Genomic DNA, 14719 nt, shown 5'->3' on the forward strand with positions numbered 1-14719 from the left:
ATGTGGGACACTGAAGCAATCTGGGACATCTTCTGTGACAACGACTCCAAGGACCCTTTTCAACCTAAGAAAGGGCTAAAGGATTGGGTTTTGAGTCCTGGTAAGAGAACAGACCCCTAAGACATATTTTTGGTAACGCAAAGGACCACGGAAAAGTAGACGATACTAAGAAAACGATTTTTACAGCTACAAGAGCCAAGGCTTTCAGGAGCTGGGAGGCTCCATCACCCCTTGGGTCATGAGCAGGGCTGGTCCTAAACCCAGATTCCCTCGCCAGGCTGGGTGCTTTTACCATCACGGCCGCTGCGTCGCATTAACCCCACCTCTGAAAGTGCTAAGGAAGTTCCCTCCCAGTGCCCACCCAGGCGGGGAGGGGCAAGGCTGGGGCACGGAAAGAACCGGGGAAACGACGTATTCCAGCTCCCAGCACACACAAAACTGCTTGCGCGATTCGGCGCGTGGGGAGAAGCGGGGGGGCGGGGGGAGTTAGACGCCAGATCCAGGACGCAGAGACTCCCGGTGCGCTGGGGAGAGACCTGGAGATTGCATGCTCGGGAAGCCACCCTTCCTTTCCCCTGGTCTGTCTCCCCTTGTGCAGTGGCTGCCTGGGGACGCCCCGCTCAGAGGGTTTCTCCCAGATGAGACGTCCCGTCCCTGCCCACGGTCGGGGCCCGCGAGTGGCCGCCCCTGCCCCGCCCCTGCGGTTTCCGAAGGTCTAAGGGGGATTTTTGTTCCCCCCTTCCCGCCCCCGTCCCTGCCTCCGCCAGGAGCGGCGCTAGGTCGTGCCGGCTGCGGTCGCTTTTCCTTCTCCACTCCCACGTCTCTGACTCCAGGGAGTTTCACCCGGCCTCCCTCCTCAGCCCTCACCTTTAAACAGTTCCCCAAGCCACCGCTCCAAAAGTGCGCGACTGCTCCCGGGCCTGCACACGGAGCTCCTGCCGCCCGGCATTCCTCGGATTCCAGCGCTGTGACGTCCCCGAGGCCGGCTCGCCTCCAGCCCGGGAGCTCGGGCTCCAAGTTTCGGCGCTCCCCCGCGCGGACGCCCCCCCCCCCCCCCCGCCGCCCCGCCGCCCCGCCGCGCGCGCCTCTCGGGCGCATTCCTCCCCGCCCCCGGCCGCGCGCCCCGCGCTCCCTCCGCCTCCGGCCCCCTGCGCCGCCGCCCGGCCCGGGGGTGGGGGGAGCCACGGCCGCCGGCGCCTGCTCCGTCCCCTCCCATCGCACGGCCCCTTCCTCCCTCCTCTCCCGGCCGCTCGCATTTCCTGCCGCCCGGGCTCTCGCGGCCCCGGAAAGTTCTGCCCAACTTTTTCTCCCCCCGCCCCGAGCGAGCGGGCGCAGCCGGCGCAGTCCGGGGGCAGGTTGCCGCGCTCCTCCTCGCTCCGCTGCCCGCCCTCCCGGCTCCGGTCCTCGGGGAGCCGCAGACACCCGGTGGTCGCGGTCTGTCCCTCCCCTCCCACCTCACCCATCCTCCGCGGCCTCCTGGCCCCGGCCCCCCTCCGGCGGGACAGACAACCCCGTGCCTAGGTGGCTCTCCTTTTCTCCTTGTCGGTGCGCCGGGATCGCGGCGGAAACCTCCCTCCCCTTTCGCCTCCTCTGGCTCCTTCCCTCCGCCCCTCCTCCGCCAGCCACTGGAATCAATTCCTTAGGGAATTGGGGCTCCGCCGCCGCCGCCACCGCCGCGGACGACAGCCTTTCCGCGCGGGACTCCGGGGCACCGACGGGGCCATGTAAGCAGGTAAGCGCCGTCTGCGGCGCGGGAAGTCGGGCCCGAGGTTGGGGGCCGCCAGGGCGCTCCGGGCGTCCGGCCGACGGCGGGGACCAACGCCGGCAGCGCCAGCTCGCGATCGGCGGCCCGGGACGCTGGCAGAGCGGTGGGGGGCGCGAGGTGGCCGGGCCGCAGGCGTCTTCTGTCCCGGTGGGAGCTGCCCGACCTGAGGCGCACGTCTGGTCTGGGCAGTGAAGGTGGAAGGTGAGCGCTGTCTGGAGAGAGTTTGCGGTTAAACCCACACCGTCGCCCCCCTCCTTCCCGTTCCCTCCTGCTTTTTGGGAACCGAGAGAGGGCCTGGAAAGGCAGCTGGAGAGACCCGAGCGGTGGGAGCCGGAAGATGAGAGAAGAACGACGTCGCTCTGGCTCCGGCGGGAGAGGAACGCTGCTCCCCGGCCCCACTCCGCTCCCCGCCTGCCCAGGGGGGACGGGATCTTGGGAGGCAGAGGAGTTTTTATGCGCTCCCACTAGGCCCCAGCCTTGCCACCAAACTCCTGGCCTTCTTGGCCCCTACTCGGGTGGTCGGGCTGGCTCGTAGGGACAAAACCTGGGGCCACATAATTTCAGAACAGGTCTGCACCTCAAACTTTCAAAGTTCTGAGTATGAACAAGTTCTGAGGGTGTTGTTCATAAGTCTCTCCTCTCTCCCGGGCATGACCCCTAAATCTGGGTTTTGAATACTTGTTAGTTTTACACCTTTCTGAGGGAGTAGGGAGATAGTGGTCCCCCTACCTAGCATTCCCTAACACTTCCTTCTGTTCCTGTCCCCCCACCCCCCAACCCCACCTACAAATCAAGGAGATTGTGGGGTTTGGGCTTCAGTCTGTCCAGGAACTGGCCGTTGCAGGCTCTTTGTGAAGGCGAGGAATCTCTAGACTGCAGGCTGAATATAGGGTTACAGGGTTTCCAGCAATGAGTTAATTTCTTAAAATGGCTTAGTTCACCCATTCATTCAACAAACCTAGCATTGAGCTTCTAGACTGTGCTAGGGAAACAGGATACAAAGGTAGTTCAGCAAGCTGTAACTGCAGCCTCCTGGAGGAAACCCACAGGCTGATAAGAATTATAGTGTAGTGAGGGAGAGGTGCTTTGAGAGTCAGAGAAGGCTTGGTTCTGTTGATGAGGGGGTGAGGTGTGCCCCGAGTTTACAGGGTTACAGTGGTGCTTACCTGTAGGAGTGATGAGGAGGGTGCATTCCAGGAAGAAGCAGCAGCTTGTGCAAAGTGAGAGTCATCCAGAAAAGGAGTTCAAAAAGCTGACTATTTGAACTAGAGATCATAGCCCCAGCTCTTTGGGGTGTGATAGATAGATAGATATCAGAAATTAAACTAGAAGCATGTTACCCTCTTATGAGTCTCTCTTTTTGGACACCCTTCCATGCCTTGCTGTTTCCACAAGCAGCAGTTTTGCGACCATCAACATTTTAATTGGCACTAATTGGCCTGTGCCTGTTTTCATTAGAATGGTACTTGATTCCCTTTTAAAGAGCCACTTGACAGCAGTAGGTGATAATACTGCAACTTTACAGAACCTTGCGTTAAAGCCGCTTATCTTTTGGTGACGGGGTTAAAAGCTTGTGCCACGGAAATGATAGCCTTAATGAGTGGGGGCTGAGCGACATGATGCTCTTCTGCCTGATCTAAATGGGTGGCCGCGAGGTGCAGAAGGAGCCCATGTACGTGTCATGTGTGTGTTACAGTTTTTCTCTCCATTGAAACGCCATTATTGCTTTAGCACAGTCGTAAGGATTAGTTTTTCTTTCTCGGAAACTTTACAAGAACAGGAGTATCTTCGGGCAAGTTGGGGTATAGCCTGATGGTCCAGGATTCAGCAGATCCTGCCTAGAGGGTTCCTCACTGTACCGTAGCACTCTGTACGTGGGTTGCCTTTCAAGGGTGCCTCTTCCCTGGGCTGAAGTGGGACCGTACCAGTTTTCAGAGTGGCTGAGTCCTGGCTGACGTGGCAGAGCTGAGAGAGTACAGTTTGGAGTGTTTATCCAAGCCCCTCCACAAACACCTTCTCTTATCTCAAGAACAGCCCCTTGACAGGAGTTTTACTGGAGGTGTGGGACCTGCACCACAGACATGGCTGAGGGGAAGCCCTTTCTTGCCAATCCCCGTACTTGCCCGCCTTCCGTTGGTTTAAACACAGTTATTATTCACACTTTAGTTATTCAGGGGTGTGTACCCTGGGTGGGCCGGACAGCTCGAATGGAAAGAGAACAGTTAGACGGTTTTACTATGGAAGAACCTAAATAATTCAGAGAAAAATCAGAATTTTTAGGAGGGTTGCTGTCTGTCCTGAATGGATGGTCCAGGGGTCAAGAACTATGGAGATTTTTTTTTTTTTTCTCCAGAGAAGCAAACATAAACCCTTTGATTGTACAGTGTAGCCCACCTGGGTTCCATATTCTTGTTGTTTTTCACCTGCTATGCTGCCTTTGGATTTCTTAGTCACCAGTGGTTGTGTAGGATTGGAACCCATTCTATGCCTCAGCTCTGTGCTGTGCACTTTGTTAGAGATAAGGCAAGGGAAAGAGATAAGATGAAATACTTAATTAGCCAATTAAATCATTACTGCTTGGGCTGATTAAAAAAGAACGAGGGAAAACAAGTTTTGGTAATGAGGAGATTGAAACCGATGTTTGAAATAAGATCTCCCCTTACTGATTTACTTTGTGATCTCCCCTTACTGATTTAATGTACCCTGTCCTGTCTGAACCCCCTGGAGTGCTGCTGCTTCTTTCTTTCTTTTCTTTTTTTTTTAAAGTATTTATTTATTTAGAGCATGGTGGGGAGGGGGGCAGGCAGCAGAGAGAGGAAGAGAGAGAATCCCAAGCAGGCTCTGCACTGTCTGCACAGAGCCCGATGCGGGGTTCAATCTCATGAACCATGAGATCATGACCTGAACAGAAATCAAGATGACTGAGCCACACAGCCCCCCTCCCGCCCCCCCCCCCCCCCCCCCCCGTGCTTCCTGAGCAGTCCAAGGGGTGTGTACCAAGTTCTACAGCTTTCCTGTTCTATCAGTGTGCTGGATGGAGTAGGGGATCCAGCTTTGGGAGTTTGAAATGTAGCTAGGTTTGAATTCCAGCTCCGCCTCTTTTCAGCTGGGTAACATTGGCCAAACTTTGCAGCCCTTTGGAGTGCCGTTCTTTCATCTACAAGGTGGGGCCAGTGGTAATTGACTTGCCAGGGTATTTGTGAATTCAGTGCGATGCTCTATGTTCCCTTCCTGACGTAGTGACTTGCACAGAGTAGGTGTTGGGTCAAGGATGGCTATTTATATGTTTGAGGAGTTATATGTGGCCATGAATGTGCTCTTTGTGTCATTTTTTTTTTCCAGCAGCCTGAGTTCACATGCATGCCAACATACACATAAAGCTTTGTCTTTGACCTTTTATTTTCTTTCTTTCTTTCTTTCTTTTTTTTTTTTTTTTTTTTTTGGTCTGTTGGCTCAAAGCAAATGTGTTGGCTGGCAGCTTTCATGTGGCCCCTTATATAGGAGGAGGTTGAGAATTGCATGATCAGACAGTAGGGAAGCTTGGGAAGGAAAAGCCACTTAGAGAAGGGCAGGGAAAAGAATCCTTTTCCCTGTATACCACTTACGAAAACAAGGGTCCGGTGTTAATGTAAAGATCCTTGTATTTCTAATGTTGGGGTCCAGTTAATTAAAGAATGTTGAGAACAAATCTGCCTGCCTTTATTTTAGCAAGAATGCAGAAGCTAGCCAATCTTCACAAAGGAGTGTCTTTGCAGCCTTGATTTCTTTCCTTCTTTGAAGCCCAAATATAGAGTCAACTGCAACACCTCTAGTGTAATGCCAGCTCAGGTCTCTTGAACTTTAATGTTGCCTTTCATCTGAGAAGCCTAAAGTATTTGACAAACATTAACTCATTGATCTTCATATCAACCTCCCAACAGGAGGGACTGTTAGAAGAAAGGAACAGCTTGGAAAACATCAGTAGAGCAGGTTTGTGGCGTGTAATACGTGGTCCTGAAGCAGAATGGGTTGTTATAGCCAAGAATTGGTTAAATCCCCAGTGTGGATGGATTGCATGTAGGCCAGAAGGTCATGAGAGTGAGTACCCCATTGAGAGGTCAGGGGGAGAAAGCCCAGGAAAAATGCAGGTCTGGCTGGGATTTTTGTGCCAGGAGGGGAGGGGAAGTCCACATTGCCCAGACCAGCCATGCCTTTGCCATGCATTACATGCACATTGATTATAAAAATAATCTCTGATTTATTTATAATTCTGAATGAAAGGATATGAGGCAATGCTTGTAGATGAGGGTTTAGAGCATCTCTGGATAAAAGGTAATAGTGAGTCCTTGTGGGCTAGGGGTGGTTATACATCTTAGTTGGATTATAAATGGCAATTGACATTGTTTTAATTTCCTTTCCCTTTTTCTTGTTGGTTCTGTATTTCTTGGCTTGGTTTTGTCTTTGTCTGACCTGTTTCAATGTCCTTGCTTCTGGACAAAAACATACTGTGGCCATTGTTAGATCAATTTTGTGCGTAAAGTTTGGTAACGTGGGTAATTTAGCTTAGTTCCTTAGAGGACTAAATTAGGTCCTGCTCAAAGGTTTCGTCCTGAGCCTGGTTGGTTAGCTTGACCCAGAGGGCTATTGCATATCCAGAGATCCTGTAACCCTAGGTGGCCATCCCCTAAATGCTTGATGTTGGGAGGCGTCTGATGAGAAAATGAGAAAGAGATCGGCTGATGGTGTGGCATCCTCTGACGAGCAGAATATCTTCTTCACATTTGTGATGTTTGAAATTTTAGTACTGAACCACATTACTAAATTAGGAAGCTTTATTGTGTGGGCCACTTGCTTTGATCTAATTTGCCTTACAAACTTTTAGCTCACAGGGAAAACTCCCTCGGTGTTGGAAATTAGCAAAAGTTCCTAATGCTTTATCCTTTACTTACACTTAATTTCCTCAAGTCTTTAGAAATCTATTTCCTGGGAATTCTTTTTTTCACACTCCTTTCCACTCAAGTAATTGGGGCATTAGCTAAGGCAGTAGTAGATCTGAAACTCCAGTGGGCACCAGAATCACCCGGAGGGCTTGTTAAAACACAGATTGCTATTCTTCATGCCCACTCCAGCTTCTAGAAGAGGCAGTAGGTCTGGGGTGGGGTTTAAGAATTTGTGTTTCTAAGGAACTCCCATGATGCTAACAGCCCTGGTCCTTGACCAGCTGCATCTTGAGAATCACAGAGCTAAGGAGTCCGTCCAGCCCTGTCCTCAGGCTCATAGTCACTTAAGATTTTTACCATACTGGTTTGAATGGTCCTGTTGCTGGTAGTCTGTGGGCTCTGGAGAGGCCTGGAGTCACTTAACAACCACTTAGCCCCAGTCCGGCCCAGGAGAGCATGAACGACGTGTTTCCATTTCGGTGGATCTGCTTGGTTCTCATCGCCAATCCAGACCCCCCTCTGCTTGGTTTCCATCAGTTTGGTTTACCTGGTGCTTCTATGTCTCTGGGCATCCAAATTCCACGTGTGTCAAACTGAACAGCGTCTGTGACCCTGCCATCTGTTGAGTTACCTGCCGAAAGCCAGCGTTTGGAGTTCTCTAAAACACCACGCTCTTAGCACCCCTCAACTTCTGCTTGTAAACCCCAATAATGAACCTTATCTGTCCTTTGACCCTTAGAATTTGCATCTCCAAAATATCTTCACTTTGCTCCCGTCCCTCCATCCCCACTGCCTCTTGGGATCATGCAAGAGCTTCAGAGGTTGCCTTTCATAAATCCTTCATCTACTCTTTCCTTTCCCAAAGAGGTTTTTTTTTTTTTAAACAAAACAAAACAAGTATTTAAATTCTCTTGATTCTTATTACCTGTGTGATGAGGCTTCTTTACCCTATGACTACCTTCCCATTCCCGTCTGCCGTGCCTTCTCTCTGTGCTAGCGACCTGAGACTTGGTGACGGTTAATTCCCCTCTTCTTCGTCATACTCTCACCCGACTGACCTCTCCCCTTTCCTACCTGTGTGGCCCCTATGCATTCCACTAGAGCGTCACCTTCCCTGACATTCCTTCCCACCACCGGTTAGGCATTCCTTTCTTTATAGTCCTAACGCACTTTGCACTTACCTGTGTTGGCAAGTTGTGTCTCATCATATTATATGTGTTTGTCTCCTTGTCTCCTCTACTGAGTTACAAGCTTCTCCACCAGGAACCCCATTTAGTTGGTTCAGAACCAGAATCTCCATCCTATGTGGATGTAGGACACCAGTCGCCATGGCTTACCTGTATTGCTGCTGATTCCATCCCAGCATTCATAGCACTTGAAATGATTTTATTAAATTTTTCAGTGACCCTGTAAAAGTGGGTACAATTATTCTTTCTATTGTTCAGAGGATGGGATGAGGTTTTATTACTTATTCTCTGATAGGACGTTCAGTGCTCTGGGAAAGTGACATCATGTTAATGACTGTATGTGATTTAAAATTTTTTTTTTTCAACGTTTATTTATTTTTGGGACAGAGAGAGACAGAGCATGAACGGGGGAGGGGCAGAGAGAGAGGGAGACACAGAATCGGAAACAGGCTCCAGGCTCCGAGCCATCAGCCCAGAGCCCGATGCGGGGCTCGAACTCACGGACCGCGAGATGGTGACCTGGCTGAAGTCAGACGCTTAACCGACTGCGCCACCCAGGCGCCCCTGTATGTGATTTTAAAAATTAAACAGGCATCAGTTCATACACATTATATACATCAGTATCTATACATTATACACATCTTACTTGTTACTTAAGGAGATGAGTCACATCCCTAAGCTGTTTCCTGAAGTTATTGATGCTCTGGTTCTTAAGAACCTGGTTATTTTGCTTTCCTTGGAAACTTTTGAAGATGTGATCATTTTTTCCCCTCATTTTTCAAACCCAGGGATGAAAGAAGTGTACATATCACACAAGTGGGAACATGGGGAGGTTAAGGCATAAAACAAAATTGTTTTTGCAGGTTTAGGTACATTTATTAGAATATGCTTCACTTCCTTGCTATGCATTTTGTACCTGATATTAAAGAGGAAGAGGCAGAATTACTCATTATTCAACCTCTGAGTTTGTAGTTTTTATTTTTATTTATTTATTTATTTATTTATAAATTTTTTTTTAACGTTTATTTATTTTTGAGACAGAGAGACAGAGCATGAACGGGGGAGGGTCAGAGAGAGGGAGACACAGAACCTGAAGCAGGCTCCAGGCTCTGAGCTGTCAGCACAGAGCCCGACGTGGGGCTCGAACTCACAGACCGCGAGATCATGACCTGAGCCGAAGTCGGCCGCTTAACCGACTGAGTCACCCAGGCGCCCCTGAGTTTGTAGTTTTTAAAATGCGAGAGAGACTCTCTGACACTGTCACAGCAGAATTGCCAGCCTCCCTGCCTTTAGCCAAGACAGCCTGTCCTGCATGTAGAACTGTCGTAAGTAGCAATGGTATCTTTGATATTATCCCCCGAATCCCAGGATTGGCTGTTGCCATCATGTTAGTTCCCGAGTAAGAGGGATTAAGGCAGATTTCATGGTCGTGAAAGTGAAATTGATTATGAATTACGTATACACACGATACACACGTCATCTTGATATTTGAGGTTCTCCATGAATAATCCCCCAAATGGTCTTCTGATATCTTTAGATTTATGTCCCACTGTTCGCCGGGGTTCTGTCGAGCTGCAGCTGCTTCCTGAACAGGCCCAATAATTTCTTCCACCTATGGTTATGCTGTTGCCCTGCCCAGGAATCCTCACACTCAGCATTGCCTGTCAAAACCATCCCTTGAGACTCGCCACCCTGGGCAGCCTACCCCGAGCTCATTCCCGGGTCAGGTCCTCCTGCCCCAGTGCTCCTGGCACTTACCAGGTTGTGCTTTGTGGCCTGGCTGATCTGCCTCATTCCCCTCCTTGGTGTTAGCCAGAGCCAGCCACCTGCCCCACTCCTCCCCACATCCTGCCTAGGGCTCAGCGCAGACTGTGGCCTTTCTTCTGCTGGTTCATTCGGGTCTGCTTCCTCCTTGCCCCAGGAATGGCCTCCAAGGCTGAGGCTGCCCCTTCTCTCTTCATTATGACAGCCCTTCAGCGACGACAGCTATCTCGACACCTTTCTGTCGCCTGCCCCACTGCTGCCAGCTGTGGAGGCCGATCCACCCCCTGCATTACAAGAGGCTTGTTTTGAACGCGTCTGATATTTTCTCTCCCCTGCTTGAAATCTGTCTTGCCACTTTATATTGTTTAGAGATACTTGTGTGTCTGTAGTAAAAGTATAAGGAAACACCAGAAGGATAAACACTAAATACAGGGGGTGGGGCATGGGGCGTGGGGTGGAGGTGAGGGCTGAGATGTGATGTGCTATTGTTTTTTTTTCCCAAGCTGGGTGGTGGGAACATGTATGTTTACTATATTCTCCTGTAGGTCTAAAATACCTAGTTTATGGGGCGCCTGGGTGGCTCAGCTGGTTAAGCGTCTGACTTCGGCTCAGGTCATGATCTCACGGTTCGTCAGTTCGAGCCCTGCATCGGGCTCTGTGCTGACAGCTAGAGCCTGGAGCCTGCTTCAGATTCTGTGTCTCCCTCTCTCTCTGCTCCTCCCCTGCTTGTGCTCTGTCTCTCTCCCTTTCTCAAAAATAAATAGACATTAAAAAAAAATTTTTTTTTAAATACCTAGTTTAAAAAACACACACACAAAATAGCCCACGGTTAAATGCAGACTCCCTAGCAGAGCATTCAAGACTCAAACGCTTGGGGCCCCTGGGTGGCTCAGTTGGTTAAGTGTCTGACTCTTGGTTTCAGCTCAGGTCATGATCTCCTGGTTTGTGAGATCGAGCCCCATGTCGGGCTCTGTGGTGACAGCTTGGAGCCTGCTTGGGATTCTCTTTCCCTCTCTCTCTGCCCGTCCCCCACTCGTGCTCTCTCTTGCTCTCTCTCAAAATAAATAAACATTTAAAAAAAAAACAAAAAAGACACATGCTCTTGTTTCCACCTAACCTGACTTTATTTAGCCTCTGCCGTTCTTGGTTCCCTGTCATCCTTCTGCAAACATTTCTCACATTTGAAACCTTGCAGCTTTGACTCCTACTGTTACCGCAACTGTTCCCTTAAATTCTCTGTCACACCTGGTCACATAATAATCTCCTCTGTTTTTTAATGTCTAGTATGATTCTTTTGTCTTCGGAAATGTTTTGCATCACAATCCCTTTTTATCATCAGGAGAGTGCATTGCCACTTTGAACTGTCTTCCTATCATGCGTCACACGTTCTTTCCTGATACGTATTACATTGTGTTATGGTCATTTGCTCATCCCTCTCCCCAAAGTCGTGAGCGCTTCAAGGATATGTTTTGTGATTTACTTCTCTTTGGGGTCTTAGCACCTGCTGCAGAGTAACAGGTTGGGGGAATTGTTGAGTAGAAGAAGTAAGATTAATGTGTTCAATTGAAGTGTGTGTGTGTGTGTGTGTGTGTGTGTGTGTGTGTGTAAGTATTTCCAAAAAAACTTCAAAGCACATTGAAGGGACAATCTCTTGGGCTCAATATCTGAACCATAGGCTGTCAATTGAATGGGTTTACATGTGGAATTCCTAAATCAAACTCAGGTTTTTAAAAAAAATAATAATTTCTTCTACTTTTCCTATTTGCCTTATGGTGTTGGGTGGTGATTTGCTTCTTTTGGCTTCTTCCTGTTTTTTAGCCCTGTGCCCTCTACCCCATGGCCATGGAGCATGCTGGTGGTTTGTGTAGTAGGGCCCCAGGGTGGGTGTGAGTCTAGGTTTGGGAATAGATCTGGGCTGTGAAGTGGTACCACTTGTTGTAAGGGTGATTTCTGCCATCAACGCTTACTTACTCTGGGATGGAGAAGTGACACATGCATTTAGAGAAGAGGCAGCAGAGTTTATTTTTGTGGCAGACGTGTCCCACTGCAGAGCTATAATAACCGTAATGAAGGAGGATTATGCTGCATTAGGTTTATGAAGGGTGTACTAGTCTGTTACCAGGGTCAGTGGTGGCAGCTCCAGCCAGCAATTAGGTTTCATTAAAGACTCCAGCAGGCAATTAGCATTCTCTTCTGCCAATGAAATCCTGTGATCTATTAAGCATATTCTTTTTCGTTATTCATTTTGTAAAATGTGCATTAGATGATGAAGGTACTTTTTTTTTTTTTTTTTAGACATACGCAAGTCTCCAAGTTATCATTTAAAAAAACGGGGCTGATTTTTCGACTCTCTGTGTTTAAATGAAATCCATGGGTTACACTAACATTCTGTGTAGATTGTACTGTTTTAAAACCTGCCCGTTTACAAAAGGTCCTATCAGTTCTTTTATTCAAAGGCAAGGAATTTGTTATGGAATATTAGATAATTATGTGATTTATGAGGGAAACGTGGGACTGATATGAAACGAATTAAAACTTTAATATAATGAGATGGCATCTACAGATCTTAATGATCTTCTTTAGAAAATTATTGTTTTGCTTAAGAGGCATCTAAAAATAAAGTCTGGAAAGGATGAATTGCGCTGGCTTCTGCGGAGCAGCTGTTTGGTTGTTTTCAAAATGAGGCTTATTTTCCAAGTACTAGGTTAGGTACAAGTGTGTATTTCATGTCCCTTCATCTTGATGAAAGTGTTTAGGCATTTAGCTTTGCTGTGAATATGAAGTGATGTTTACACTAAGTTATTCAAAGGAGTTTCCCCCCTCCTTCCTTCTTCCTCTCTCTGCTCCCTTCTCTTCCTTTCTTTCTCCCTCCCTTTCTAATAAATTGTCTTCATTTGGAGGCTCCTGATGGGTTAATTACTATATATGTATTCAAGATTGATATTTATCAGGGATGATAAAAGGGAGAAATGCACAGCACAGCAGCACGTCAAGCCAGAAGTTCAGTGCAAAGATCTGTAAAGGATGTCTATTTCCATGGGATAATTAGGCTCTCTCCCTATCATTTGATTCTCAATTCATATTATTATTTTTCTCTTTTGTAGGCTGGTAAAATGGTAATAGTGGATGAGCATAGCACTTTGAAATCTGTGTATGTGAATTTATTAAAGACTCCCAAGAAGTCTTGCAGTAAACAAAAGTGTGTCAAAGCTGAATTCATTTTAGTAAGGACCTATTTTTTTTTTTAATTTGCTTTTATGAGACACATGTAATCTCGAGGGACACTGATTATTTCTCTCTAGAGGAAGTTTGGTTTAGAAGGTCCCTGGAATAGAGAAGTCCTGACTGTTATCTCTAAGAAACTCAACATAAATTAGAGTACTGTGACTTAGATTATTAAGATGGATAAATATCTAAAATCCTCATCAGCCGACCAGACCTAACTTTTTAAAAACTTTAATTAATTGGATTTTTACTTGGAGGGATGGGAGCACAGGAGAAGAGCAGGTTTAAAACAAAATATCAGGAATCTGTTCACAAAACTACCTTTCAGGAAAGTTTCAGGAACAGTAAACATCTCGTCTAGTTTTATGTATTGATGCGGCCGAGAGTAATATTCAGATTACATTCATGGCACTATAGGAACCACGTCCTTCAAGGAGAGATTTAGGCGTAGTCAGTGGTCCCGTCTAATTGAGGCCAGAAGCTGGCACTACTGAAAAATCTTGGTTTTTCCCAATTCTGGCAATCAGCCCTCCTCCCCTCCTCCCCTCCTCCCTTCCTCCCCTCCTCCCCTCCTCCCCCTGTTCCCCCCTTGCTTGTGATCCTGCCAAGAAGAAAGCAGGCAGGCTAAGGAGGTATAAACCATTGAGGGCTTCAGAAAAGTCATTGCAATCATTTTATTAATAGCTGCCACTGTTTAAGTTGTTTTGTGTAACGGGGCGTTTTTAACAAAGGCGTTGTGGCTATAACATGATCAGTTTTCCTCCACCATGGCCCCTTTATTACCTCAAGGTAATGTGCTCTGTATCCCCGTCATCATTTTTTTCCTGTCCCCATTTGCGACCTTTTTACAAAGCAGAGCTTTATGTATGGAAACTCCTTTCCCTCTACAACCTTTAAACTCATAACAATCTTATGAAAGAGATGTTATTTTTATCCATAGCTTGTCCGCGAGAAATACGGGAGGTGAAGAGGTTATTTGTGAAAGTCTTGCGGCTAGTTCGTGGAAGAAGTGAGATTTGAACCCGTTCTCTCTGGCCCCATAGATCAAGCTCCTAAGCATGACATTAGGCCCACAGGTCTGTGCAGGTCAGGAACATCTGTTTTTTCTCCCTTCCTCTCTCTTTCTTTCCTTTCTTCCGTCCATCAGTTTGTTCAGTAAATGGCTTTTGATGTTTTTCAAGGAAGGGATGTCTTTCTGTGGTTATAATCTTTCAAATAATAAGCAAACTAATAATGTCACTACTGGCCCCATTTGACTGGCATTTGAAATGTGCCTCATTTGAGTTCAGGCAGACGTAAGTCTCAAATACATACCAGAGTTTGTAGACTTAGTATAAAAAAAAAGGGGGGGAAGAAGAAGGAGAAGAATGTAAAAACAACGTAGTATTTTAAAATTGATTACATGTTGAAATAATATTTTGGATATATTGAGTTGAATAAAGTCTATTAGAATTAATTTCTTGTGCGTTGCTTTTTAAATGTGACGACTATAAACTTAAAAATAACCTGTGTGGCTTGCATTGGTGGTCCACATTACATTTCTTTTGGATAGCACTGCTATCGATACGAATCAGATTATTCCTGGGAGGCCTCGTTTGGAGTGGTGCCTTAGAGGACCCGGGGCCAGTGGCTGGAGAAATTAGCAGTAGTTATTGATGATGGTAAGGAGCAAGCCTGATGACACCTTAGCTGACCACCAGACGGAGACTAGTATTAGCTGGCACTTATTTACTACTTACGGTGCGCAAGTACTTTGTCAAGCACTTACGTGGATTATCTTTCTGATCCTTACAACAACTCTGAAGTAAGCGCTCTCACAGACTTATTTTGTAGATGAGAAAACCAGGGCTTAGAAAGGC

General features: G+C 47.6%; 2 protein-coding genes across 3 annotated transcripts in view; both read left to right on the forward strand.

Moving 5' to 3' along the window:
- LOC122475907 (translation initiation factor IF-2-like) lies at nt 1-1957 on the forward strand. Its single transcript, XM_043568051.1, has 2 exons — nt 1-100; nt 768-1957. Exons 1-2 carry the CDS (start codon nt 1-3, stop codon nt 1955-1957), a joined length of 1290 nt encoding a protein of 429 aa, XP_043423986.1.
- The window catches only part of PTPN14 (protein tyrosine phosphatase non-receptor type 14), a 181499-nt gene continuing 167870 nt past the window's right edge, over nt 1091-14719 (forward strand). The window contains exon 1 of one of the 2 annotated variants that reach the window (XM_043569056.1): nt 1091-1732. The gene's annotated coding sequence lies outside the window, so the exon portion shown is untranslated. The remainder of the gene's footprint in view (nt 1733-14719) is intronic. The other variant, XM_043569059.1, reaches the window with a different exon arrangement.

The sequence above is a fragment of the Prionailurus bengalensis genome, chromosome E4 (genome assembly GCF_016509475.1).
Source record: "Prionailurus bengalensis isolate Pbe53 chromosome E4, Fcat_Pben_1.1_paternal_pri, whole genome shotgun sequence".
Classification (NCBI taxonomy): domain Eukaryota; kingdom Metazoa; phylum Chordata; class Mammalia; order Carnivora; family Felidae; genus Prionailurus; species Prionailurus bengalensis.